Source organism: Phalacrocorax carbo, chromosome 14 (genome assembly GCF_963921805.1).
Source record: "Phalacrocorax carbo chromosome 14, bPhaCar2.1, whole genome shotgun sequence".
Lineage (NCBI taxonomy): Eukaryota > Metazoa > Chordata > Aves > Suliformes > Phalacrocoracidae > Phalacrocorax > Phalacrocorax carbo.
Genome location: NC_087526.1, coordinates 9,114,950 through 9,137,209, shown reverse-complemented (window position 1 = coordinate 9,137,209; position 22,260 = coordinate 9,114,950). Strand labels below are relative to the sequence as shown.

General features: G+C 64.0%; 3 protein-coding genes across 3 annotated transcripts; 2 read left to right on the top strand and 1 right to left on the bottom strand.

Annotated features, from left to right (window-relative positions):
* The first annotated feature begins 340 nt into the window (after positions 1-340).
* On the top strand, positions 341-3,739 carry LOC135315723 (interferon regulatory factor 4-like). Its single transcript, XM_064465547.1, has 8 exons — positions 341-618; positions 1,121-1,310; positions 1,510-1,553; positions 1,848-1,950; positions 2,280-2,381; positions 2,465-2,860; positions 3,022-3,140; positions 3,257-3,739. Exons 1-8 carry the CDS (start codon positions 445-447, stop codon positions 3,395-3,397), a joined length of 1,269 nt encoding a protein of 422 aa, XP_064321617.1. The 5' UTR covers positions 341-444; the 3' UTR covers positions 3,398-3,739.
* A 141-nt stretch (positions 3,740-3,880) lies between these two features.
* Positions 3,881-6,088, top strand: FOXS1 (forkhead box S1). The gene has a single exon (XM_064465546.1). It carries the CDS (start codon positions 4,283-4,285, stop codon positions 6,032-6,034), a length of 1,752 nt encoding a protein of 583 aa, XP_064321616.1. The 5' UTR covers positions 3,881-4,282; the 3' UTR covers positions 6,035-6,088.
* Positions 6,089-9,445: 3,357 nt separating this feature from the next.
* MYLK2 (myosin light chain kinase 2) lies at positions 9,446-19,093 on the bottom strand. Its single transcript, XM_064465545.1, has 12 exons — positions 18,960-19,093; positions 16,329-17,989; positions 15,863-16,191; positions 14,881-14,986; positions 14,548-14,641; positions 14,250-14,359; positions 13,570-13,711; positions 13,182-13,252; positions 12,807-12,935; positions 12,245-12,397; positions 11,727-11,859; positions 9,446-11,203 (listed from the first exon to the last, which is right to left on the bottom strand). The coding sequence occupies exons 2-12, from the start codon at positions 17,930-17,932 to the stop codon at positions 11,123-11,125; spliced, it is 2,952 nt and encodes a 983-aa protein (XP_064321615.1). The 5' UTR covers positions 17,933-17,989; positions 18,960-19,093; the 3' UTR covers positions 9,446-11,122.
* Between the last annotated feature and the right edge of the window lie 3,167 nt (positions 19,094-22,260).

Below are 22,260 nucleotides of genomic sequence, written 5' to 3'. Positions count from 1 at the left end.
CCTGTCCCCTCTCCCGTGGGTATCCCTGACTCCTCCCCAATGGATGTCGCTGTCCCCACTGCCATGGGCTGCCCTGTCCCCTCTCCCATGGGCTGCCTTGTCTGCTCTTGTGTGGGTGCAAGGTGCCTGTCCCCTCTCCTGTAGGCTGCCCTGTTCCTTTTCCCATTGGTTGCCCTTTCCCCTCTCCCATGGGTAGTCCTGTCCCCTCTCCCGTGGGTTGCCCTGACCCCTCTCCTATGGGCTGCCCTGTCCCCTCTCCCGCGGGCCGCCCCGTGCGTGTCGTCCCCACCCCTCGCCGGGTTGGCAGCGCAACCAGAGCCGGCGGCGTCGGGCGGGAAAGGGAAAGTGAAACCGGGAGCCGCGCTTTCGCTTTCGCCGCCCCGACACGTTCCCTCGGGGCGGCGGGGCCGGGCCGGGCCGGGCCGGGCCGGGCGCGGGGCCGCGATGGCGGAGCCGGGGGCGCCCATGCGGCTGAAGGAGTGGCTGATCGCGCAGATCGACAGCGGCCGGTACCCGGGGCTGCGCTGGGAGAACCGGCACCGGACGCTCTTCCGCATCCCCTGGAAGCACGCGGCCAAGCAGGACTACCGGCAGCAGCAGGACGCCGCGCTCTTCAAGGTACCCCGGGCTCCCCAGGACTCCCGCACGGCTCCCGGAGCATCCCCGGGACACCCCACCCAGCTCTGTGTGCAACCCCGGGGCTCCCCATTGCCTGGCTCCATGCACACCCCCGGGGCTCCCCATGCCCGGCTCTGGGCGCTCCCCCAAAACCTGCCTGGCTCCGTGAGCACCCCTAAGACCCCCCACCCAGCTCTATGCGCAGCCCCGGGACCCCCGTCCGGCTCCATGCACACCATTGAGACCCCCGCACCTGACTCCGTGCACACCCCCGGAGCTCGTCATTGCCTGGCTCCGTGTAGTCTCCCAGGACCCCCTGCCCAGCACCATGCACACCCTAGAGCTCCCCGTTGCCCAGCTCCCTGCGCTTTCCTGGGACCTCCCACCATCCAGCGCCCTGCAGCCCCCCAGGGCACACAGCCCCACCTTCCCACTGCCATCCGCCCAGCCCCAGTGGGCCCCACAGCAGCCCCCACAGCACAGGACACCCTCTACCCGGCAGGCTTGGGCCGTCTACAAGGGGAAGTACCATGAGGGGACGGACAAGGCTGACCCCTCCACCTGGAAGACGCGGCTCCGCTGCGCCCTCAACAAGAGCACCGACTTCCAGGAGGTGCCTGAGCGGAGCCAGCTGGACATCTCCGAGCCCTACAAGGTCTATCAGATTGTATCCGATGGCGCCCAGGATGCTGGTACGTCCCTGCCATCCCTTCTCTTGCACCAGATTTGGGGCTGATGCCTGCGCCGTGCCTGTACAAGCCCCATGTCCCACAGACGTCACCCTTCCTTCCCACTCCCCTTCCTCTGGGTTACCTGGGCAGCCAGGTGCCTTCCCAGGTGCTGTTCTTGCTGTTGGCCAGGGGCTCAGCAGGTTTTCCTTGCTCTCCACAGAGAAGGATGATGGCACACAGTCCCCAGCCAGGGAGGATCAGCAGGTGAGCCAGCCCCCCACCCTGTGCCATCTGCTGCAGGAGCTGCCTGCAGGCTGGAGGAGGTGGGTTCCCCAAATCCTACTTCATCCACCTGCGGTTCCCCTGCCTGCACACTGCCTGTGTCTGTCCTACTGGGCACCTGGCTCCCTTGAGCATCACTGAGGGTCCCCTGTGCCATGCAGCTGCCAGACTCAGGCAGGGGATCTTCCAGTGCACAAGGTCCATGGCGGTGGCACAAGTCAGCTCAGGGGCCCCCGCTGCCAGCTCAGCTGTCACCACAGCTGCTCTCATCCCCAGGGCAGTGCCACAGGGAGTCCAGAGGAGGAAAGCCAGAAGGGCACAATGGAGCCATGCCACATGTCTCCGCTGCCCCTGCTCTCTGCCCACCCGGCCGAGCGAGGTGAGGAGTGTCCCCAGCAGTGGGATGGGGCTAGGGACAGGGAGCACATGCTGCCTGTCAGGAGCAACCCAGCTCTCCACAGCCCCATGCCCTGTCCCTTGTGCAGGCAATGCCCACGGGAATGGAGACCGGGGTGGGGGGCTCCCTCCCTGCCTCAGGAAAGCCACTTGATCATGCTCTTAGGGGCTTTGATGAGGCCCAGTAATGAGCAGCAGCGGTGGGAAGGACCCTGCTCCCCGTTTGACTCAGCTGGGGCCAGGACAGCACCCAGGAGCCCTCAGGGGCAGCTGCCCACATCCCTTTACCACCTTGACTCTGCCTTGGTCCAGGGTACCATGTGAGGGGAGTCTTCTATGGCTGGAACCCAACCCACAGCCACCTCCTCCCCGGACCTCCATCCTACCTCCCTGTGGAGGACGTCAACCACTCAGGTAGGAGCCGCGCTGGCCGGGCAGTGCCCTGGGTGGCCCCCCTGGACCAGGCTGCCCACAAGCTGACCCTCCCCTCACCCCAGACTGCTGGCTCCACGTCCGCCTCTACTACTGTGACATGCTGGTGAAGGAGGTCACTACCCGCACGGCCGAGGGCTGCCGCATCACCTCCCGCGCTGTGCCAGCTGACAGTGAGCGCCTCTACGGCCCCTCCTGCATGGAGCAGATTGAGTTCCCACCACCACGGGCGCTCAGCGGCAGTGGCCGGGTGGCCAGCATGACTGATGTGCTGGAGCGGCTCCTGCCCCACCTGGAGCGTGGCGTGCTGCTGTGGGTAGCACCCGAGGGGGTCTTCATGAAGCGCCAGTGCCAGGGCAGGGTATACTGGAATGGACCACTGGCCCCACACAGGGACTGGCCCAACAAGCTGGAGAGGGAGAAGACCTACAAGTTGCTGGATACACAGCAGTTCCTGCAGCGTAAGTGCCCGCCTGCCTCTCTGGGCACACGGCTCTGCCGGCCACTCTCCCAGGAGACCCTGATCCCCTTGGGAATGGGGCGGGTCCTGCCCCAGTGCAGCTGCTCTGGGCTGTGGGGCTGTGGGGATCCCGTGAACCCTGACAGGGCCAGTGTCTTGCAGAGCTGCGGGGGTACCTGAGCCATGGGCAGCCCATGCCACAGTACCAGATCCACCTGTGCTTCGGGGAGGAGTACCCCACCAGCGCCGGGCACCACTTCCAGAAGCTTATCATGGCCCATGTGAGTACACACCACGGCTGGCTATCGCGGCATCCCCAAATTGGGTGCTGAGACCATCATGGTCTCAGGGGCACACGGACCTGCACCCGTCCTCCATCGGCTCTGTGCCTCTGCAGGTGGAGCCGGTGTTTGCACGAGAGCTCTTCCATCATGCCCAGCGCATGGGGCCGATGCTGCTCCGCGACTCCCCCCAGCCCTGCTCCCCTGGTGCCTCCAGCCACATTATCCACGTCCTCAAACAGCTCTGCCAGCCCTGAGCCTGGGCAGGCAGGCAGAGAAGCCCAGTTGCGACAAAGCCTCAGAGCAGGATGCTCTGCCACCCCACAGCCCCACTCCGACTGTGTTCCCTGAGTTGGCATAGATGGGGCACTCAGCGCTGCTAGGCCGGACACGGGTGGGTGCTGGCCAGGGTAGGCGAATGGCTGCTCCCCCTGCGCAGATTGCTGTATTTATTCCCTGGGACCCACTAGGAACCCATCTGGGTGGGATTTGCTCTGTGCTTTTATGGTGAGCCGGGGCAGAGCCAGCTCTGTCCTTGCACCTTGCACTGCTGGGACTCGCCATTCACAAACCTTAGCAATAAAGGTTGTGTTTCGGTACCACTGGCTCCGGTGCAGGGGGGCTGGTGCCAGTCCAAGGAGGGCATGGGCAGCTGGGGGAGCAGAGCCTGGGCAGAGCCTCATGCTGTGGGCAAAGCCAGCTCAGCCCCAGCCATGGAGGACAGCCAACCCCCCTGTCCCTGTGCTGGCTCAAGACCTGTCCTGCCCCAGGTCCTGGGCCCTTGGCAGGGGCTGCAGGCAGTGGCAAGGTGCCTGTTAGCTGCTTTGCCGACCCGAGCCTGTCCCAAAGGCACTCACTGCCTGTGCCTCAGTTTCCCCTGGTGAGTGGAGTGAGGGGGCTCCTGGGAGGTGGGGTCTGTGCTGCACCCTGGAGCCAGTGTCCTGGCCGGGCACGGTGTGGGGACCCAGCACAGCGGAGATCTGGCATGGTGCCCAGGGACAACCCCAGGCTGGAGGCAGGGGCTGAGGCACTGGGGTGGGCAGGGGGTGTGTGGGGAGCTCGGGGATGGCAGCAGCCCCAGCCCTGCCAGCAGCACCCTGCTCAGCCCTGTGCCATCCCTGGCCAGGGCCTGGCTGTGTGCCATGGGCAGGCAGGATGAGACCCAGATCGTGGGAACCTCCCATGGAAAGAGGGGCTGGGGGAGGCGGGGGCCATGCCCAGGGCTTGACCGAGGCCAGCGCTGCCTGCCTCTGCCCCAGGGAGGCCACAGCTATGCCAGTCCCGAGGCTGCTGGCTGCTGGCTGCTGGCCGCAGGCCTTGGCGGCGCGGCCGTCCGTCCATCCGTCCGCAGGGACCAGTGCTGGACGGCAGAGCCCCGCTCCGCCCTGGGCGGCCCCGGAGAGGAGGGGCCCGCCGCCCCCTCGCTGGCCAGGCGCGGGAGGCTGGGCTGCCGACGGGTTTTAATGGGCCGTGCCGGGGCCGTGCGGCAGAGCAGGAGCAGCGGCGGTGCAGGAGGGCTGCGGCTGGCCAGGAGGATGCAGCCAGACCTCCCTGTTGGCGACGCAGCACTGCGCTGCCCACCAGTCCCCGAGCCGTCCGGTGGCCCCTTCCGCGGCCCCCCACCACCCACCAGCCCTGAGGCCACCAAGCCACCCTACAGCTACATCGCCCTCATCACCATGGCCATCCAGAGTGCGCCCGAGAAGCGCATCACGCTCAGTGGCATCTACCGCTACATCATGGGCCGTTTCACCTTCTACCGTGAGAACAAGCAGGGCTGGCAGAACAGCATCCGCCACAACCTCTCCCTTAACGAGTGCTTTGTTAAGGTGCCCCGCGATGACAAGAAGCCGGGCAAGGGCAACTACTGGACGCTTGACCCCGACTGCTACAACATGTTTGAGAATGGCAGCTTCTTGCGGCGCCGACGGCGCTTCACCAGGAAGAGGGGCCTCCAGGATGCACCGGGTACCGATGGTGACGAGGGGCGTGGGAAGCCCCCCAGGCACCGGTCGCGAGGGCTGCCCGCCGCCCCACTGCCTGAGGAGGGGAAGGCGGAGGGGGGCTATGCCTCACCAGCGGCTATGGGGCGCCTGCCAAGCCCCACCACACTGTCTGAGGGCGACGGGGTGCCAGGGTGCACGGAGCCCTGCACCCAGCGGCAACCACCCAAGGCAAGGCAGCCCTGCCTGTACCTGCCGGATGCGCCGCAGCCCAAGGGGTCTTTCTTCAGCCCCCCGGAGAGCTGCCCACCCAAAGAGACTGTCTTCGGGGGGCTCCCGGCGGCGCTGCAGCTGCCCCGGCCAGGTCAGTACCCGCAGCCCGGTGAGCGCCCGGCACCACACCCTACCCTGCTGCCCACCCTGCTGCCCGCCCAGCCCAGAGACCCCCCACAGGACTCTCAGGCACCCCCAGGCACCCCCCCGGGGCAGCTAGAGGGTGAGGAGCCAGCTGTCCCTAGGCTGGGGTCTGGCCAGTCTTTTGGGCAGGTGCCCCCCATGTTCCCTGGCACCATCCTGGGCACAGGGAAGCCCCCCCCATCCTGCTTCCTGGAAGGGGAGGGCTATGTGCAGCCTCCCCTGCCTGTTTTCGGCTCCTTTGGCCGGTCAGGGCCTGAGGCGCTGGGCAGCAGCTACCAGTGCCGGGTGCAGGCGCTGAGCTTCTGCATGAAGGAGCGGCCGTGCAGCACAGCGCTGGAGCATCTCCTGGCTGCGTCCCCCCCAGCCCCTGCTGCCCCCCGCCAGCCACCCTTCGGGGCTGCGGGGCCACGGGTGGGTGAGCAGAAGGAGCCATGGGGACCGAGGAGTGCAATCCCACTGCAGGGGGGCAATGGCTACCCGCTGGGGCTGCCCCCCTGCCTCTACCGGACACCCGGCATGTTCTTCTTTGAGTGAGGGACTGGCCCATCCCAGTACAGCCCCGGCACCAAATAAAAACAGATTCCCCAATGCTGCCTCTGTGGTCTCTGCGCCCTGCTCGGGGTGGGCACCAGGCAGGGTCAAGCTGGGGACCCTCTGCCCCAGCCCAGGCACTGGCTGGGAGAACATGTGTCCCCGAGGCCACCCAGCGCAGCCTTCATCCTCACTGGCCCCTCCACTGGTGATCACCAGCTGGACAGTGAGGCTGTGGTGGGACAGGACATGGACTGGGTCAGGGCACCTTCATCCAGGTTCTGTGTCCATGGGAGATGCTGGGGACAAGATCCTGCCTCCAAAGCCCCATCCTGGGGTAGCAGGAGGAAACCTTGCTGGTGAGGGTCAGGGGGATGTGGTGTGGCAGGAGTGAGCCCTTGCAGAACCTCACTGCCACCTCCCTGCACCTGGAACCCCTCAAAGTGCCCAGATTCACCCCAGGTGCCATGCATGGCACAACTGGCACCAGCCTCAACACATGGCCCTGCTCACGCACTGGCATGGCCTCAGACAGACACTGGGGAGGAGTGGGAGGCGGTAGTACAGTGTGGGGGGCTCTGCTCTGGGGAAACCAGTGCTCCCTCCCTTCTCTGTCCCTGCTTGGGGCGGTGCCAGTGCCTGGCTGATCCCATCAGGTCCCTGCAGACATGTCAAAGGCAAGGCAGCCCCCAGAGCTGGGCTGTGCCAGGAGCTGCGGCTGCAATGGGAACAGCAGGAGAAAGTGGATTCCTCTGACCTGAATCACGCCGGGTGGCTGCTGGTGAGGAAGCACCGGCTGAGTCACCACTGCTGGCACCAGGCTGGGCATGGGGGCCTGCCCCAGCCGGGCAGGCTGGGGAGCACTGGGGTGGGTGAGGGTCCCCACACAGCCCTGGGCTGAAAACTGGCTGCCAGCACCTTCCCATGCACTGCCAAAACACTGGGGCCAGAGTCTCTGCAGCACTGGATTGGGGCCAGAGTGATGCTGGCAAAGTGGGGTGCTGCGCCCATACCCTCATCTGGCCAACTCCAGGCTGGGACAGGGTGGACCACAGGACCAGCAATGTCTGGACCCCACAGCACAGCCAGCCCCAGGGCAGGCCTGGGGGGAGGATGCTGGGTTGGGGGAGGCTCTCCACACTGCTGTGGGGAATGGGCTTGGGGCAGAGCCCCCGCTGACCTCCCAAGGCCGGCAGGACCCCAGCTTGGCCAGTTCTGTGGGTTTCTGTGGGGGCCATGCTGGCACCAAGGGACGGTGCTGTCGTCACTCAGGGACCAGGAACGCCATGGCCACGTCAGCCCTGTTATCAGTCCCCAGACGGCCGCTGCCTGGCCATGGCCATGTCCCAGCCCTGGGCAGGGGGGCGGGGGGGGCCGCCCTTCATCATCAGGGACAGCCACTCAGTCCTGGGCCTCTTTTCTGCCTTTTTTTTCCCTTCCCCAGTGGAAAACAATATTTGAGCGCCTACATCATGCTGGCGTCTCTGGAGCGGCCGGCAGCGAGTGCGGCTGACCTCAGCCCCCTCCTTCGCACGGTCCCCGGGGGCGCGGGAGGAAGCGAGCGCCGCAGCCATGCCCAGGGGCCGTCTGGTTCCCACGCAGCACAGCCGGGCCCATCGCCCGCCTCAGCTCCCGCCACCGCCTGGGAATGCACAGCCCTGGCCCCATGGCCCTGGCCCACATGTTGCCCTGGGCTGGGGTTCCTGCGCTGGGAGCAGCGTGGCACCGTGTGGTACATCCCATTGCTCCTCTGAGCTGCAGCCCCTGGGGATGGGGACCCCCATCCTGCAAAGCCTGGCTGCCTGCACTGTCCTGGGCATGCAGACCAGGGCCATCCACTCTCCCAGTGCTTCCCTTCTTCATGCCTGCCCCAGATCCCGGCTGTGGGCCCAGTGTTAACCCTGCCCTGCCTCTTCCCCGGCTTGCTCCCAGCTCACAGTGGGTGGCCTGGCCCCTGGCCCACTTGCCCACTCCTAGTATGGGCTGTGCCGCAGCCAGGGACTGGGCTGCACCTGGTCACGGGGCAATCCTGCTGCCGCCACTGGTGGTGCTGCCAGGTGCCGGTGCAGGAGGTCTGTCTGCTCCCCTTCCCTCCCTGTACTGTCTGTGGGGTCCCTTGCTTGTGCAGGCAGGGTGGGTGCCACAGGGATGGGGTGCAGACACAGAAGTGGAAAGGGTGCTGCTCTGTGCAAGTTCTCAAGGCTCCGGAGATAGATGCTGTGGACACACCACACCCCAGACTGCCCTGTCCATCTGTGGGGGTGACAAGGACCACCCACATGAGCAATCGTGTCAGCTGCCATGGCCTGTGCTGGATCAGGACCAGTCCTGTTACCATGCCCATCGGCCCCAGCAGGAGTGGTCCCCTCCCTGGGGATCCGGGCTCCTAAGCCCTGTCCTGTCCCTCAGCCAGGAGCACAGGATGGGGCTATGGCTGCGCCCATGAGTGTCAGCCCCATGGCCACACTCCACTGACCCTGATGGAGGTGCAATGGGTGACCCCATGGGGTCCCAGGGCAGGAGAGGAGGGGGCTGGAGAAGCCAAACTAGGCTGTGGAGTGCAGGCTCCCCACCCTGGGCCTGAGGCACCAAGATGTGCTGGTGCCTGTGCATCCCTGTGCTGTAGCCATGCACACGCAGGTCTGCATCCAGGATCTGATCCCCCAGAGCAGCTCAGGGTGCCAGGTGTGTCCGGGGGTGACGGCCCAGCCGGGAGCCCTGTGGGCCAACCCACAGTGGGGCCCTGCAGCCCCCGTGGCCCACCGGGGCGATACACAGCTCCTGGGGCCAGACAGGAAGGAGACGTCACCGCTGCGGAGCATAACTCAAACCAGATGGGGCTGCGCTGGCTTCCAGGCCCACAGGGTGGTCACCGACAGGAACCGGTCAAAGGCTGCCGGCAGGAAGTGGCTGGGAGGGACGCCTGCGGCAGGAGCCGGCGTCCACGACTGGGCAGCCTTAACTGCTTCAGGGCCGGCTGCAGCCCCACTGGGCAGAGGGATGCTGCCCCCCCCCACCAACCCTTGCCTGGGCATCCCACCCCACTTGGGCAGATGCCAAAGCTGTGAGGACACCTCTGACCATCCATCTCTCCATCCCTCCCTTCCTCCTTTTCCCCAGCACCCTGGGGTGCTCAGAGCCTGTTGCTGCTGCACAGCCACCAGGTGTGGAGACCAGAACCCCTCGGCACTGTGGGCTGCACAGCCCTGCCTGGGACACACCAGGCAGTCCTGGTCACCAGCACAGCCGGGGCCGCTCTATGACTGCTCTACCCTGGAGATGAGATGCCATTTTCCATCCCCTCCTTGCTTATCTGCAGCCCTCAGACTGCGGCTGGACGGCCCACACAAGCAGGAGCAGTGGCCCAGGGAGCAGGCCAGGAGTGGCCCCCAGAGAAACAGGGCAGGAGCAGGCTGCGAGCAGACCTGTACATTTATTTACAAGAAGGCGAGAGCTGGGCAGGACTCCAGCCCCATGAGCCGTGTCCCCAGCCCAGTGGGGATGAGCCCGAAGCCCCTTCACCTGCTGCAGCCAGTGGGGCTGGGGGGCTGGTGCCTCCCCCATCTCTCCCCAGGGTTTTTCCAGCAGGCACAGAGGGCACAAGCAGCCCCAGAGCAAACACAAAGCCGTGGCTTCATGGAGCTTGGCCACAGCAAAAGCCAAAGCGGAGGGCAGGGAGAGCCCGGGACCCCCCACTCGCCCCCCAGCCCCCTCCGCAGTGGGCAAGGCTGAAAGCTGCAAAGCCCAGGGGATTCCCATCCTTTGGCAGCACCAGGCAGCCCCAAGGGGTGCAGGCAGAGGGGAAGGGGGTCTGGGCGAGGTGGAGGAGTTGGGGCAGCACCCGCCTCCCACAGCCCAGCCAGTCCCGGGAAGCCCCCACGTGCGGTGGGGGAGCTGGCAGCCACAGCCACCGACCGGCAGTTCCTGTGTGTTGGTGGTCGGGGCTGGAGCGATGCTTGCGGCAGCGGGGGAGCACGGTCCAGCTGCTCTACATTAGGACGCCTCGCTCATCTTGATCTGGCGGGGACGGGTGAGGCAGAGGTTGTGTTTTTCCCCCGCTGGCAGAGCTGAAGGGCAGGGAGGGCAGGAGGAACACAAAGCCTCCTTCTTCCCTCGCTGGCTCCCAGCTGGGGATGCTGCTGGAAGCATGCTCGCTGCTTCCTCCCTTCCTGTGCGAGCTGCAGCTCCGGGCCAGCTCCACTCCCGCATGCCTGGCCCGTCAGGGAGGAGGCACTTCGGCCCCGGCTCTGGTGCCAAAGCACCAGGGTTGCAGGTCCACACCTGCCCTCCGGCATCCCTACACTGAGCCACAGTGCTGGGAAGGGAGGTCGGGCAGCTCGAGGTCCAGCGACAGCAAAGGCAGGGCAGGGCTGCAGCATTTACAGGCAGAGCGCACAAGTCTTGGGTCCAAGGTAGCAGCAAGCGCACAGGGCGGCCCAGGCAGCGGGCTCACACCGGGCTGACCTTTCTCCTCCAAGGCCACAGGAAGGAAACACAAGCGGAGCAGAGGTGCTGTGGGTCAGGCATCACGCAGCCGGGCCAGGGATGAGATCGGAAACCACTGCTCAGGAGCGGCCTCGCAGTCCGAGGAAATCCAGATGGGAGCATTGGCTCAATGGGAGGGCTGGAGCCCCGGGAGCCCAGGAGGCACTGCCGGCGTCCCCAGCAGCGGGTGCCCAGTGCAGCAATGCCACCTGGGGTGGGATGAGCTTGGCAGAGCGGCTTCACAGAGGTGGGTGCAGGTGAGGAGCTCTGCCAGGTCCCGGCCCCTGAGCAGTCCTGCAGCCGCTGGGTGCCAAGGCAGGGTGCAGCCCCAGGGGATGCAGCAGAGCAGCTCCCGCAGTGGCAGTGGCACGGAGCAGGGGTGCAGCACACACCACAGTGGAAGAGGGTCCAGAGAAGCCATTTGGCAGCAGCATAGGCAGGGAGGGTGCTGCGTGGCTCCAGCCCCTGGCCCCCACAGTGGGAAGCAGGCAGTGGCTGACCCCAGCAAGATCCTGCTGCCATCCAGAAGCAAGACTGATGTGGGACCCTCTCAAGCAGTTCCTCTCTGGCCTCAACTCACATTTGGCTCACCCCGGGAGCCCCCGCTCAGACACCCAGTGCTGTCAGTGACCCCGAGCTGGTGATCTTCTTGAAGCGGTTGGCAGCACACACCCCAATGAAGTTTTTCTGTAAAGGGGAAGAGGAGAGATGCTCATCCTACCATGAGGGCTGGAGCTCTGGAGGCTGAGCCAGACCCTGCTCTTGGGGCTGGTGAGGAGCTGGGTTGGGGAGTAGACAGCCACCTGGGCACCCACGCAGCTGGGCTGCATGGGAGGGGAGCGCAGGGCAGGGGGAGGCACAGGGCTGATGCTGCGGGTCATCCACTACACTGTCCTGACACCACCCCTGCCTCTTAAAAAGTGCCCTTGGGATCAACTCAGAGAAGACCACCACAAAGGGACCTACACTGGTTGGGGGGGATCCCACCTTGGGGGCACCCACGCAAGGACCATGGAACTGGGGAGCCCCTTCTCCAGGCTGAGGGGTCCCCAGCCCTTGTGTCCTGGCTGCCAGCACCACAGTTAGACAGAGCCATCCTCCATGTCCCAGAGGCCATCTGTCAGGACAGGCAGAGGCCAACAGCCCCCCCACTAGCTCCCCCAGATGGCACTGACCCTCCCGCCCCGTGCCAACCCCACACTCCCTGTACCTTCCAGCGCCGCCGCATGACGTATTTCTTGAGCAAGACCTGGGACTTGAGCCGGCGGTTGCAGCGCTTGGCCTTTTCTGCCAGGTTGTTGAGCCAAGGATGCTGCAGGCACTGGCCGGCACTCATCCGGGCACTGGGGGAGAGAGGAGCCCAAGTCACCCCTGCTCAAGCCCCTCTGCCCCAGCCCCTCCCTTCTCCAGCTGCCCAAGAGCCCCAAAACCCAAGAAACCTGCAGGGAAGGAACTAGCCAGAGGGAAGTGCCCAGGGACTGGTGGGGCTGGGCAGGACCCTGCGTAGTCCAGCATATCCTGCTTGGGGCAGGAGACCCTCGAGGGACACAGGGGTCCGCCAAGGACAGCCAGCAGCCAGGGCAGGGCCCTGTGAGGCCCATTTGGCACAGGACATCATGGGATGCTGCTGGTCCCGGTGCAGAGGGCAGTGTGTGGTACCCAGGGGCTGGGCATGCAGCTCTGGGGATGCCCACCCCAGGACCGCCATGGCCGCTGCCAGCCTCACACCTCTTCTCCTTGATGATGAGGTTTGAGACGAAGTCCTTGGCCTCATCAGAGACACTCTCAAAGGTTTCTTCGTCAAAGTACCAGTTGGCAGCCAGAACGTTGTTTAGCGTCTCAGTGTCATTGTCACCCAAGAAGGGGGAGAGGCCGCTGAGCCTGGGGGTGGAGGGTGGTGAGGAGTCAGGTGCTGCTGGGCTGCAGCACCTCCAAAACCCCCCGGAACAGAGCCAATCTGGCTGGGGCTGCCCAGGGGAGTGAGGCAGGGCAGTCCTGAGAAGGAAGGCAGCGTACAGCTGCTGGAACCACACTGCGCTCTTGCCAAGAGCTGAGCTGAGCTGTTTCCTGCCTGAACATGTGGGCACAGACACTCCCTGTCCCCACTTGCTGCCCCCCAGCCACCAGCCCCACCTACCCACCTCCCCTTCCAGCACCCTCCACCACCCCACCAAGCATCTGGGTGCCTGGGGGATGTGTACAGCTTGGGAACAGCTCAGTGCCTGGGGCAGGGCTCTGCCCCAGCACCCCAGCACAGTACTGGCAGCACCCCTGTGCAGCCCTGACGTACAGCATGTAGGTGATGACACCCATGCTCCACATGTCTGTGGAGTAGGAGACCTGCTCGTAGTTGACCACCTCGGGAGAGAGGAATTCAGGGGTGCCAAAGTTCACTTTCAGCTTCTCCTGGGGGTTGTACCTGCAGCCAGGGGTAACAAGTCAGCAGGAGGGGGACAGGCTGCTCCCCCAAACCACTGTCCCCCTCCCAGCAGACACTGCCCTCTCCAGCCCTCCCGTGCCAGCCAGGGAGAGCCAGGGCCAGAGCTGTGGGCAAAGCCACAGCCCAGAGCAGGTCCTGGGGCTCCTAGCACCCCGAGGGCATATGGGGCCAAAGGGTGGGAGGGGGACAGGGAGGAGGAATGGAGCTGAGGGGGGAAGATGGCACCTTCGAGCCAGCCCAAAGTCGATGATCTTCACCATGTGGCCGGTGGCAGCAACGCAGAGGATGTTCTCGGGCTGTAGGGACAGGGAGACTATTGCCCCACTGCTGAGAGGGGACATCACCAGCGTCCAGGGTCATGGACATGGTCCACTGGAGGGACCATGGGTCCTGCAGCTGACCCGCACCAGAGCGATACTGACTTGCAGGTTTCCCTCCCATGGCTGGCTGATGTCAGGGACACACTGCCCTCACAAGCATGGCAGGGTTCAGACCAGCAGGCAGTGCTCCCCGCTTTGGTGGCTGCAAACACCCACTGCCTGCCCCTCTGCATCCCAGCCTTCCCCAGCCCCACAAGCAGTGGCCAGCCCCTGCCCCACCACCAACCCCACACCTTGAGGTCAAGGTGGAGGACGCGCATGTGGTGCATGAAGCGGATGCCCTCGCAGATCTGCCGGACGAACACCATGCAGTCCACCTCTGTCAGGTGGTAATCGTCATCGATGATCCGCTCGAAGAGCTCGCCACCCTCCACACTGAACAGGGACAGACCACGAGGTCACCTAGGGCTCCCTGCCCCATGCCACCCTTCTGCAGAGCCCCTCTGCCTGCCCCGGGGACCCCCAGCCCAGTCTCACTGTGAAAATGCTCGTATAGAGGCTGAGCAGAGCCACAGTGGGATGTGTGTGTGCTGGGATTAGGACACCCCCCTCAAGGGTGGCATGGGGGAGGGGCAGTTACCCCAAAACACCCCAGCTGCCCCGGGGTTTGTAGAGCAGAACCGCCCCAGCCTCCCTGGAGCAAGTGGTTGGGGAAAAAGAAGCTGTGGGGGAAGGACTTGGGTCATCTCCACCTGCAACACAGCCATGATGAAAGGAGATGCTGTCCCAGCCAGGCAGAGCCTGAGGTTGCCTCTGAGCCCAGCATGAGATGAGGAGACGTCTGAGAGGTGATGGGCAAGGTGAGGGACATTCCCTGGGGCCCTGACACGTCCGCTACATTGCTACAGCATCCCCTGTGACAGTACACCTCACCCAGGCATTGGGTCCCACACAGTGCTACCCCAGCACTCACAACTCCATGAAAAGGATGATCTCCCGAGGCGTCTCAATAGCGTCATAGAGCTGGATGAGGTTGCGGTGGTTCAGCTGGTTCATCACGTCGATCTCCAGCAGTACCATCTCCTGCAGAATGAGCCCCACAGCAGTGCAGATTGTCAGCCCTGGCCAAGCCACCAGCACAGGGACAGGCTCTGTCACAGCACCAGGGACACACTGGGCATGACACTGCCACCCACCACCTTGTCCCTGCCACCATGGCCTTGTCTGGCACCATGGCCAGAAGCAGCCCCCCACCCCAGCATCGATCAGACCTTGTCCTTGGCACCCTGCTTCCGGATCACTTTAGCTGCCAGCTTGAGCCCTGTCTGCTTCTCCGTGCACGTGTGGACTTCACCGAACTTGCCCCTGGGCAGGGACAGAGGGAGAGATGCCAACATCATCAGCCACCCAGGCTGCTGGGGACCCCCACACTGCTCTGGTGTGCTGCCCCATGCTCCTCTTCATACACATCCCACCCGAGGCACCAATCCATCATGGCCAGAAAAGTTCCATCGACCAGGACTGTTGCCCAAGGCTGGACGGCAGCTCGGGGCAGTGCTGGGGAAAAGCCAGGTGTTCTGTGCCGTCCCAGAGCCCCTCCTTACCCTCCCAGGATGTCCTTAGAGCTGAGGTTGAACTGAGAGCTGACGTTGGCTGATCGTAGGGTGACAATGCGGTGCGCAAAGGGTGCTGGTGGCGGAGGGACGTCATCTGCACAGAGAAGAGGGCTTGGATGAGAAGGGGAGCTGCCCAGCTGGGAGACTCCATCACTGAGTACCCCGGGGTGCCCGAGGCCGGGAGCACACCCAAGTGCAGGGTGAGGGCAGGCATCCAGTGGCACAGCCCAGCTAAGCCTGTGGGTACAGGATGCAGCCAGGTGCCAAGTGCTTGGTTGCAAATCAGGGTCTCCTGGCTGCCTGCTGCACCGGGGGATGCAGCATCCCCCGACAGGTCCCTCACCACAGCCTGCATAATCGCCCTGCTGCAAGGCACCCACCCCGCTGCACGCCCCCTCGCTGGCACCCACCCTGCTGCACGCTCACTCCCCACCATCCCGCGTGTCACGCTCGCCCTCTCCAGGCCACGCTGCTGCGCGTCACCCTCTCCGGGTCACCACCACGTCCTGCTCGCACTCCCAGGACAGACCCCACGCACCCAGTCCTGGGCCACCCTTCCCCACGCGAGGGCAGGAGCCTGCCTCGCAGGGAGCCCCACCATCAGCAGCCGCTGCCCCCGGGCTGGGCGCAGTGCCCCAGCTCTGCCATCCCCGCAAGGACAGCGGTGCAGGACACGGGGACATGCTGTCCCCTGTCACCGGCCAGGCGGTGGCTGTCACTCCCCGGGCTTCTCTTCCTCCCGGGCAGCCCCAGCCGCGGGGACCGTGCCAGGCTGTGGCCGGAGGGGCCGGGGTGGGGGGGACGTGACGCATTTAGCCCTGTTTACAGTGCAACAGGAGCTCGAAGGCCACCGGACGGGCGACGAGCCAAGAGCATGAGCTGGCAGCAGGCAGGGCCGCGGGGGACCCCGTGCTGCTGCCCCGCAGAGGGTCGCGGGTGTGAGGACAAGGCAGGCAGCACACAGCCTTACCCAGTATCTCAAAAGGGTCTTCCTTCCCAAAATCGGGGGTGAGGTAGGGGCTGGGGGGTGGCTCTGCCTCCGTTGAGGAGGGCTGCGCCCCGGGGCCAGGTTGCTCTGTGGCCCCAGTAGGAACCGGGGGCTGCCCCGCGGGACTGGGCAATGTCCTCTCCTGCGGGGTGCCAGGGCTCCCTGCAGGGATGGGGGCCTCCGGGGGCTGCAGGTCCCCCAGGGCTGGCGGGGCAGGGCCAGGCTCTGTCGGACCCTCTCTCGGCTCCACCACCACGGTCTCCTCTGGTATCATCTCCATTGCTGCCGCCTCCACCCAGGGCTGCTCCTCCCTGGAAGCAGGAGCAGGAGATGAGCAGAGCCCAGGCAGCAGCCCCCCAAGCCCAGCGCCCCCCTCTGCTCAGAGGGACCTGGGGCTCCCCGGGAAGAAACAAGGGGAGGGGACCCCCTCCCAGGAGGGTGCAGGTACCTTTGGCAGGTAGCTGGGCAGCTCAGGCTCTGCAGCAGAGCTGGGCGCAGGGGTTCAGGGCCCCTCCGCTGCTGCTGCTCATCTGTCTCCTCTGCCTTTGCCACTTTCTCCCCTTCACCCAGAGCCTCCACAGCAGCCATGGCCGCTGCCTCTGTGGGCTCCTCGCCTCCATCCCCAGCCTCTGCGGCAGCTGGCGGGGGTTCCACCTTTGCAGGTTTCTTCCCTCCATCCTGCACCTTTGCATCAGCCAGGGCTTTCTCCTTTGCAGGCTCTTTGCTTCCATCTTGAGACTTCTTTGCAGCTGGGGTTTTCCCTGCCTTTGCTGCTGCTTTCTCTCCATCCTGCATCTGTGCAGCAACTGGGACTTTCTCCTTTGCAGGCTTCTCTTTGCCTCCATCTTGAGCCTTTTTTGCAGCTGGGTTTTTCTCTAGCTTTGCTACTGCCTCCTCTCCATCCTGAGCCTTTACAGTAGCTGGAGCCTTCTCCTTTGCAGGTTCTTCTTTGCCTCCATCCTTGGCCTTTGATGCAACTGTGGGGTTTTCCACCTTTGCAGCTTTCTTCCCTCCATCCTGCACCTTTGCAGTAGCCAGGGGTTTCTCCTTTGCAGGCTCTTTGCTTCCATCTTGAGGCTTCATTGCAGCTGGGGTTTTCCCTGCCTTTGCTGCTGCCTTCTCTCCATCCTGAGCCTTGGCAGAATCTGGGGTGTTCTCCTTTGCAGGAGCTGTGCATTTCTCCTTTGCAGGTTCTTCTTTGCCTCCATCTTGAGCCTTTTTTGCAGCTGGGGCTTTTTCTGCCTTTGCTACTTTACTCTTTCCATCCTGAGGCTTTACAGTAGCTGGAGCCTTCTCCTTTGCAGGTTTTTTATCAGCTGGGGTTTTCTCTGTCTTTGGGGCTTTCTTCCCTCCATTCTGAGCTTTTGCAGGAGCTGGGGCCTTCTCCTTTGCAGCAGCTGTGGTTTTCTCCTTCGCAGACTCTTCTTTGCCTCCATCCTGAGCTTGTGTTGCAGCCAAGGCTGTCTCCTCTGTGGGTTTTGCTTTCCCTCCTTCAGCCTCCGATGCAGACAGAACTGCCTCCTCCGTAGGCTGTGCTTTCCCACCACCCTCAGCTTCTAACCCACTAGGGGCTTGCTCCTTCACAGGCTTGTCCTTCCCTCCATCCTGAGCCTTGGTGGCAGCTGGCACCATCTCCTCTGCAGGTGCTGCCTGCCTTCCATCATGCTGCGCAGCTGAAGCCTCCTCTGCCAGCGCTGCCTTCGTTCCATCCCCAGGCTTTGGAGCAGTCGGGGCTGTCTCCCCTGCTGGCTCTGCCTTCCCTCCTCCAGCCTCTCCCACAGACTTCTGCTTCCCAGGCTCTGCCTGTCCCCCATCCTGAGCTATAGCAGTGACCGGAGCCTTCTCCTGCCCATGCTTATCCTTCCCTTCATCCTGCACCTGGGTGGCAGCTGGCACTGTCCCCTCCATGGGTGCTGTCTTCCCGCCTTGGGACTGGGCAGCTTGTGGAGCCGCTGGGGCCAGCTGGGTTGTGCTGCTGTCTGCTTCAGGGGGGGCCATGCCACCAGCCCCCCCAGCGCTGGGTGTGCTGCCCACCCCACTGCCCTGCTCCATGAGGACGCTCTGGGTAGGAGACAGCTGCCCTGTGGTGCTTCTGGTTTGACGAGGCTCCTGCAGAAGAGAAGACAGAAGCTGAGGGCTCCCCAGACCCAATGCCCTGCAGAGGGGTATGGTAGGATGCGGGCAGCAGCTCTGCTCCTGCAGAAGAGGGGCGAGCTGCTGCCACCCAGCCAGGAGCTGTGCTGCTGCCACCTGGCTGGTGGCACCGAGTCAGGGGCCCCACGTGGGCGCCAGTCTGTGCACCATCCCATTGTGCCCCAGTATCTATTCGGCAGTGACTGATCGATGGCCTGATGCCGGCACCTGTCACTGCCACAGGGCCTCCAGCGTGCAAACAGCTAGCACAGCTCAGCCAGGGTGCCAATTTAAGGCCATGTACCCCCATGGTGGGGCAGGAGACAGCAGCTCCAGCCCCAGGCTGGCAGGGTGGAGATCAGGCAAGGTGAGCATCCCCCTGCACGGCCCCACCACTGCCCACCCGGAACCGCACAGGCAGGTCCAGCCACGCAAGCGCAGCCCTGTCTGCTCGGGGGCCACACAGACCCCTGGCCCCAGCAGCCACCAGCACTGTCTATCCCCCGTCCCACGGTGACTGCAGCTCCTGCCTGAGTGGTCCCCACCAAGGGGACCTGTTGGTGGCTGCATACATGTGCCGGCTGCCACCCCATTCCCTCCAGCCTTGCGCCTGTTGCCTATATCCCTGCTCTGCCCCAGGCTCTGCAGCCCGTCCTTCCCCAGCCACCCCCCCTGCACAACCTGCACAACCATCTAGAGGTTGGGACAGCCCAGCCCCAGAAAAAGCCCACCAGCAACCATCCTAGTAATAGGGGAGTTGCTTGCTGGGACAGGAGCTATAAGTAGTTGGTCCCAGCTGAGCAGTCCCGTGTCATGCAGCTCAGCACAGCAAGCCCACGGGGACGGAGACGTTCCTCCTGAGGCTGCGGGTTCCGCTTTCCCTGGGATCCCCGACAGCCATGCCCCAAGGGGCCAGCCATGGGGACCCCCCACTCAGCCCCTTTACCTGGGTCCCAGTGTAGAAGGTGGTCAGGAGGGCAGCATCCACACTGTGGCAGCGCCCGGAGGGAGCAACCTCTTCTATCCCGGGTGTAACGGAGCCGGATTAGTGCGGGCAGAGGAGGATCCTTTACAGCAGCGGGAGCCATCCCGCTTCGCCTTTCCCAGCACCTGTCACTGCTGGAGCCCGTTCAAAGGACACGCCACTGTTCCCTGTCCCCCGCGGGCCAGGGACATGCAAACACTGTGCAGGGGACGGGGATGGAGCCGCCTCGTGCCACGGCATGGCACTGCAGGGAAGGCTGGCACCGGACACAGCAGCACCCCAAAAACATCCCACTGGGGTGGCCTAGCCGAGCCAGGCATGGTCCAAGTGGCCAAGTGCTTCCAAGGCACCCACAAGTGACACAAAGTGGCCACTGGCAACCCCATGGGGATGGTGCTGGCCCCTGTGCCACTGAGCTGCAGCCAGCTCTGCCCACTGGCACCAGCCCTTGGGGAGAGCAGCTCTGGAGGACCCTGCACTCCGTGAGCACGGCGTGGCACCTGAGGGCACCACTGGATCTGGGCACTGCTGCTGGTCCCTGAAGCAGGACTGAGAGCAGCTAGGAACTGGGCACTGGCTGCAGGCTCCTCTGGGAACCCATTGAAAGACTCTTGTTTTCTGCAAAATAAAGTGTTTTGGGCATCAGGGAAAGAAACAAAGGAGCTGGGGGCTCACGGAAGAGTCAGGCTGTGCATGGGTGCTGCACAGACATTGCCAGCCCTTGCTGAAGATGCAGAATGTGCTGTTGGGGTGCTGCACCCCAGAGCATGGCCTCAGGGCCTGGGCAAGGCTTAACCCAGGTGTGAAAAACCCCTGGGGAGAGCAGCTGCACCATGCCAGCTGGGCAAGGGCACAGCATGGGCATGCAGAGTCCTGAAGACGATGGATTCCCAAGGGCTTCGCCAGGTTTCTGCCTGGTTCCTCCACCCAGCAGAGCCCCATTTACTTTAAATCTTTGAACCTTAAGGTGAGGAAAGCCTTGCTCACGAAGGGTGCACAGACAGCAGCCCGCTGCCCAGATTCCTGCTGGGGGCAGACGGGGGGGGGGGGGGGGGGGGGGGGGGCAGGAGGGGTTTGCAGGAGGAACCCCCAGTAACTAGACCTAGCCCTCCCCAGCCAGTGCTGTCAGGCAAAAGCACTCCAATAATACCAACTATTAAAAACCCAGAACATCCATTTGTCGTGTCAGGGCAGCAGGAGCACCAGTGCAGGTAGAGGAGGAAGGGCTCAGCCCCTCATATGCAGCTGGTGTTCCTTTGCGGGTGACAGGGGAGGCCAGTGTTCAGTGACAGGTGATAAAGCAGCAAGAGTAACTCCCAGTGAGAGAAAAAAGAGATGGCAGAGGTTGCTGGGGGTCAGGCAGCTGCCCCTGGAGCTGCCCCACACCACGCATCCTCCTGGCCCCACCCCCCATCACTCCTCGCTACCCAAGCTGGGTGTGGGCAGGGGGACCCTGCTCCTCCACAGGGCTCTACCGGCAGCCAGGCAGGACAGAGCAGCGAAAGGCCGAGTGCAGATACTTGCTGGGGGAGTTGGGCTCTCCCCAGGGCTGGGCTGGCCGGGTGCCCCCAGGGAGGCTGAGGTTACCGTGGGCTGAGGTTACCAGCTTTGGCCCCTGCCAGCTAATGGCCAGGTCTCTCCTCCTGAGCTCTCCATCCTACAGCCACGTGGAGCTCAAGTCCTGCCAGACACTGAGCCTGGCTGTTCCCACATGGGACTCACGCACAGCCAAGGCCACCAATGCAGGCAGCAAGGACATCCCAGGAGTGGCAACTGCCTCACCCCCAGCACCTCCTAGGAGGATGCAACACTGTCCAGGCAGGGGAAAGGACAGTGCTGCTCCACGTTGTGAAATCCTGGGTCCCAGCAAGCCACCAGCTTCTGTGCGCCATGGGCTAGCGTCAGGCTTTGCCAGAGGAGCTGTGCTTCACCCACGGCCTTGAGAGCAAGACAAGCCAGGATGGGGACACAGCCATACCCCTGTACTGGAGGTGCTACTGCCCTGGCCTTGGGCAGCTGCCGGGGAGAGCACAAAGGTCCGGGAGCATCACACAGCAATAAGCAGCCAGCATGGCAGGCAGGACTGCAGCCCTCCTTGCTGCTGCAGAGAAGACCACCAGCAAATAGTATGAGGGGAGAAAAAAGGTCCCCACCAAGCCCTTCCCCTGCTATGGGCAGCAGCCCAAGGCTGGTACACACTTCACCGATGGGAGAGATGCTGCTCTTGCCTTGGGTGGTGGCTGGAGACCCAGGCAGCGAGCCAGTGCTTGCTCCGACCGCAGCACTGCACAAGGGAGCCTTCCTGCTTCCTTCACAGCTGCAGCCTCCAGCTGTAGCTTGCAGCCCTGCGGCACAGGCAGCTCACAGGCAGAGTTTAAGCTAAGGAGAAAGCAAGACTCACAGCTAGACCTGCCTCCTCCAGAGCCCAGTTAGTCCTGACAGCAAAACCAGCAGCCCCTCAGCAGCAGCACAGCGGCAGAAGCATCTTCGGCACCCACCACCACCTCAATGCAAGAGCAACATTTGCTCGGCAGGACACAGACGGGGGTCCTGAGCAGACACCAGGTTCTCCCGCTCCAGCCCTCACAGCTTGGGCTCATGTCTTCAGTGAGCCCAGCTCTGTGCTGGAAAGCCTCCCTTTTCCTGAGATCAGAGGCAGGACCTGGAACATGATAAAAACCAAGAGGGATCCCGCAGGAAGAGGCACATGGCTCCAACCAGCAGTGCTGATGTAGTTGTTTACATGCAGAGGTTGCGGCATCACTGGCATCCACAGATCTCTGAGACCATGGCACCTACACCACCCATTCCCAGCATAGCCACCACTCCCGTGGAGAGCAGGAGTCTCCAGAACTCAGCCTCCGCAGGGCACACTGGCAGGAATAAGTGGCAAGACGTCGTGCCTTGGGCAGCAGGGACTCTGCCCACTGTCTGTCATCGCCAACATACAGTTTGGAATTGACTCTCCCCTCCTCTGGCCGAGGGCTGCCAGGCACCTGGAGGCCACCACCGTCACTTGAGGCATGTTCTGCAACTGCTCCACCAGCCTCCCGGCAATCCCTGGGCGGAAGGAGCACATCCACTCACCAGGCAGGGGAGCAGGAGCCCGCACACCACAGATGTGCCCTGCAGCCCCCTTGGACAGGTCAGTGCAGCGGAAGCTAGGATAAAATTCTCAAAGGAGAGGAGAAGCGCCTGCCTGGAAGCCAGCCAGCCTTCCCAGGGCGCTTGCAACCTTACACGCTTACTGAGAGTCAGGGTT

What these genes read in the sequence shown, in the direction of transcription:
- LOC135315723 (XM_064465547.1), top strand. Translation starts at nt 445, where the DNA reads ATGGCGGAGCCGGGGGCGCCCATGCGGCTGAAGGAGTGGCTGATCGCG. An exon ending in AGGACGCCGCGCTCTTCAAG is followed by an intron (nt 619 to 1,120) that starts GTACCCCGGGCT and finishes TCTACCCGGCAG; the next exon opens with GCTTGGGCCGTCTACAAGGG. An exon ending in TGCCCACCCGGCCGAGCGAG is followed by an intron (nt 1,951 to 2,279) that starts GTGAGGAGTGTC and finishes GCCTTGGTCCAG; the next exon opens with GGTACCATGTGAGGGGAGTC.
- FOXS1 (XM_064465546.1), top strand. Translation starts at nt 4,283, where the DNA reads ATGGGCAGGCAGGATGAGACCCAGATCGTGGGAACCTCCCATGGAAAG.
- MYLK2 (XM_064465545.1), bottom strand. Translation starts at nt 17,932, where the DNA reads ATGGAGCAGGGCAGTGGGGTGGGCAGCACACCCAGCGCTGGGGGGGCT. An exon ending in TCTAAGGACATCCTGGGAGG is followed by an intron (nt 14,642 to 14,880) that starts GTAAGGAGGGGC and finishes GTCCCTGCCCAG; the next exon opens with GGGCAAGTTCGGTGAAGTCC. An exon ending in ATCATCCTTTTCATGGAGTT is followed by an intron (nt 13,712 to 14,249) that starts GTGAGTGCTGGG and finishes GTCCCTGTTCAG; the next exon opens with TGTGGAGGGTGGCGAGCTCT.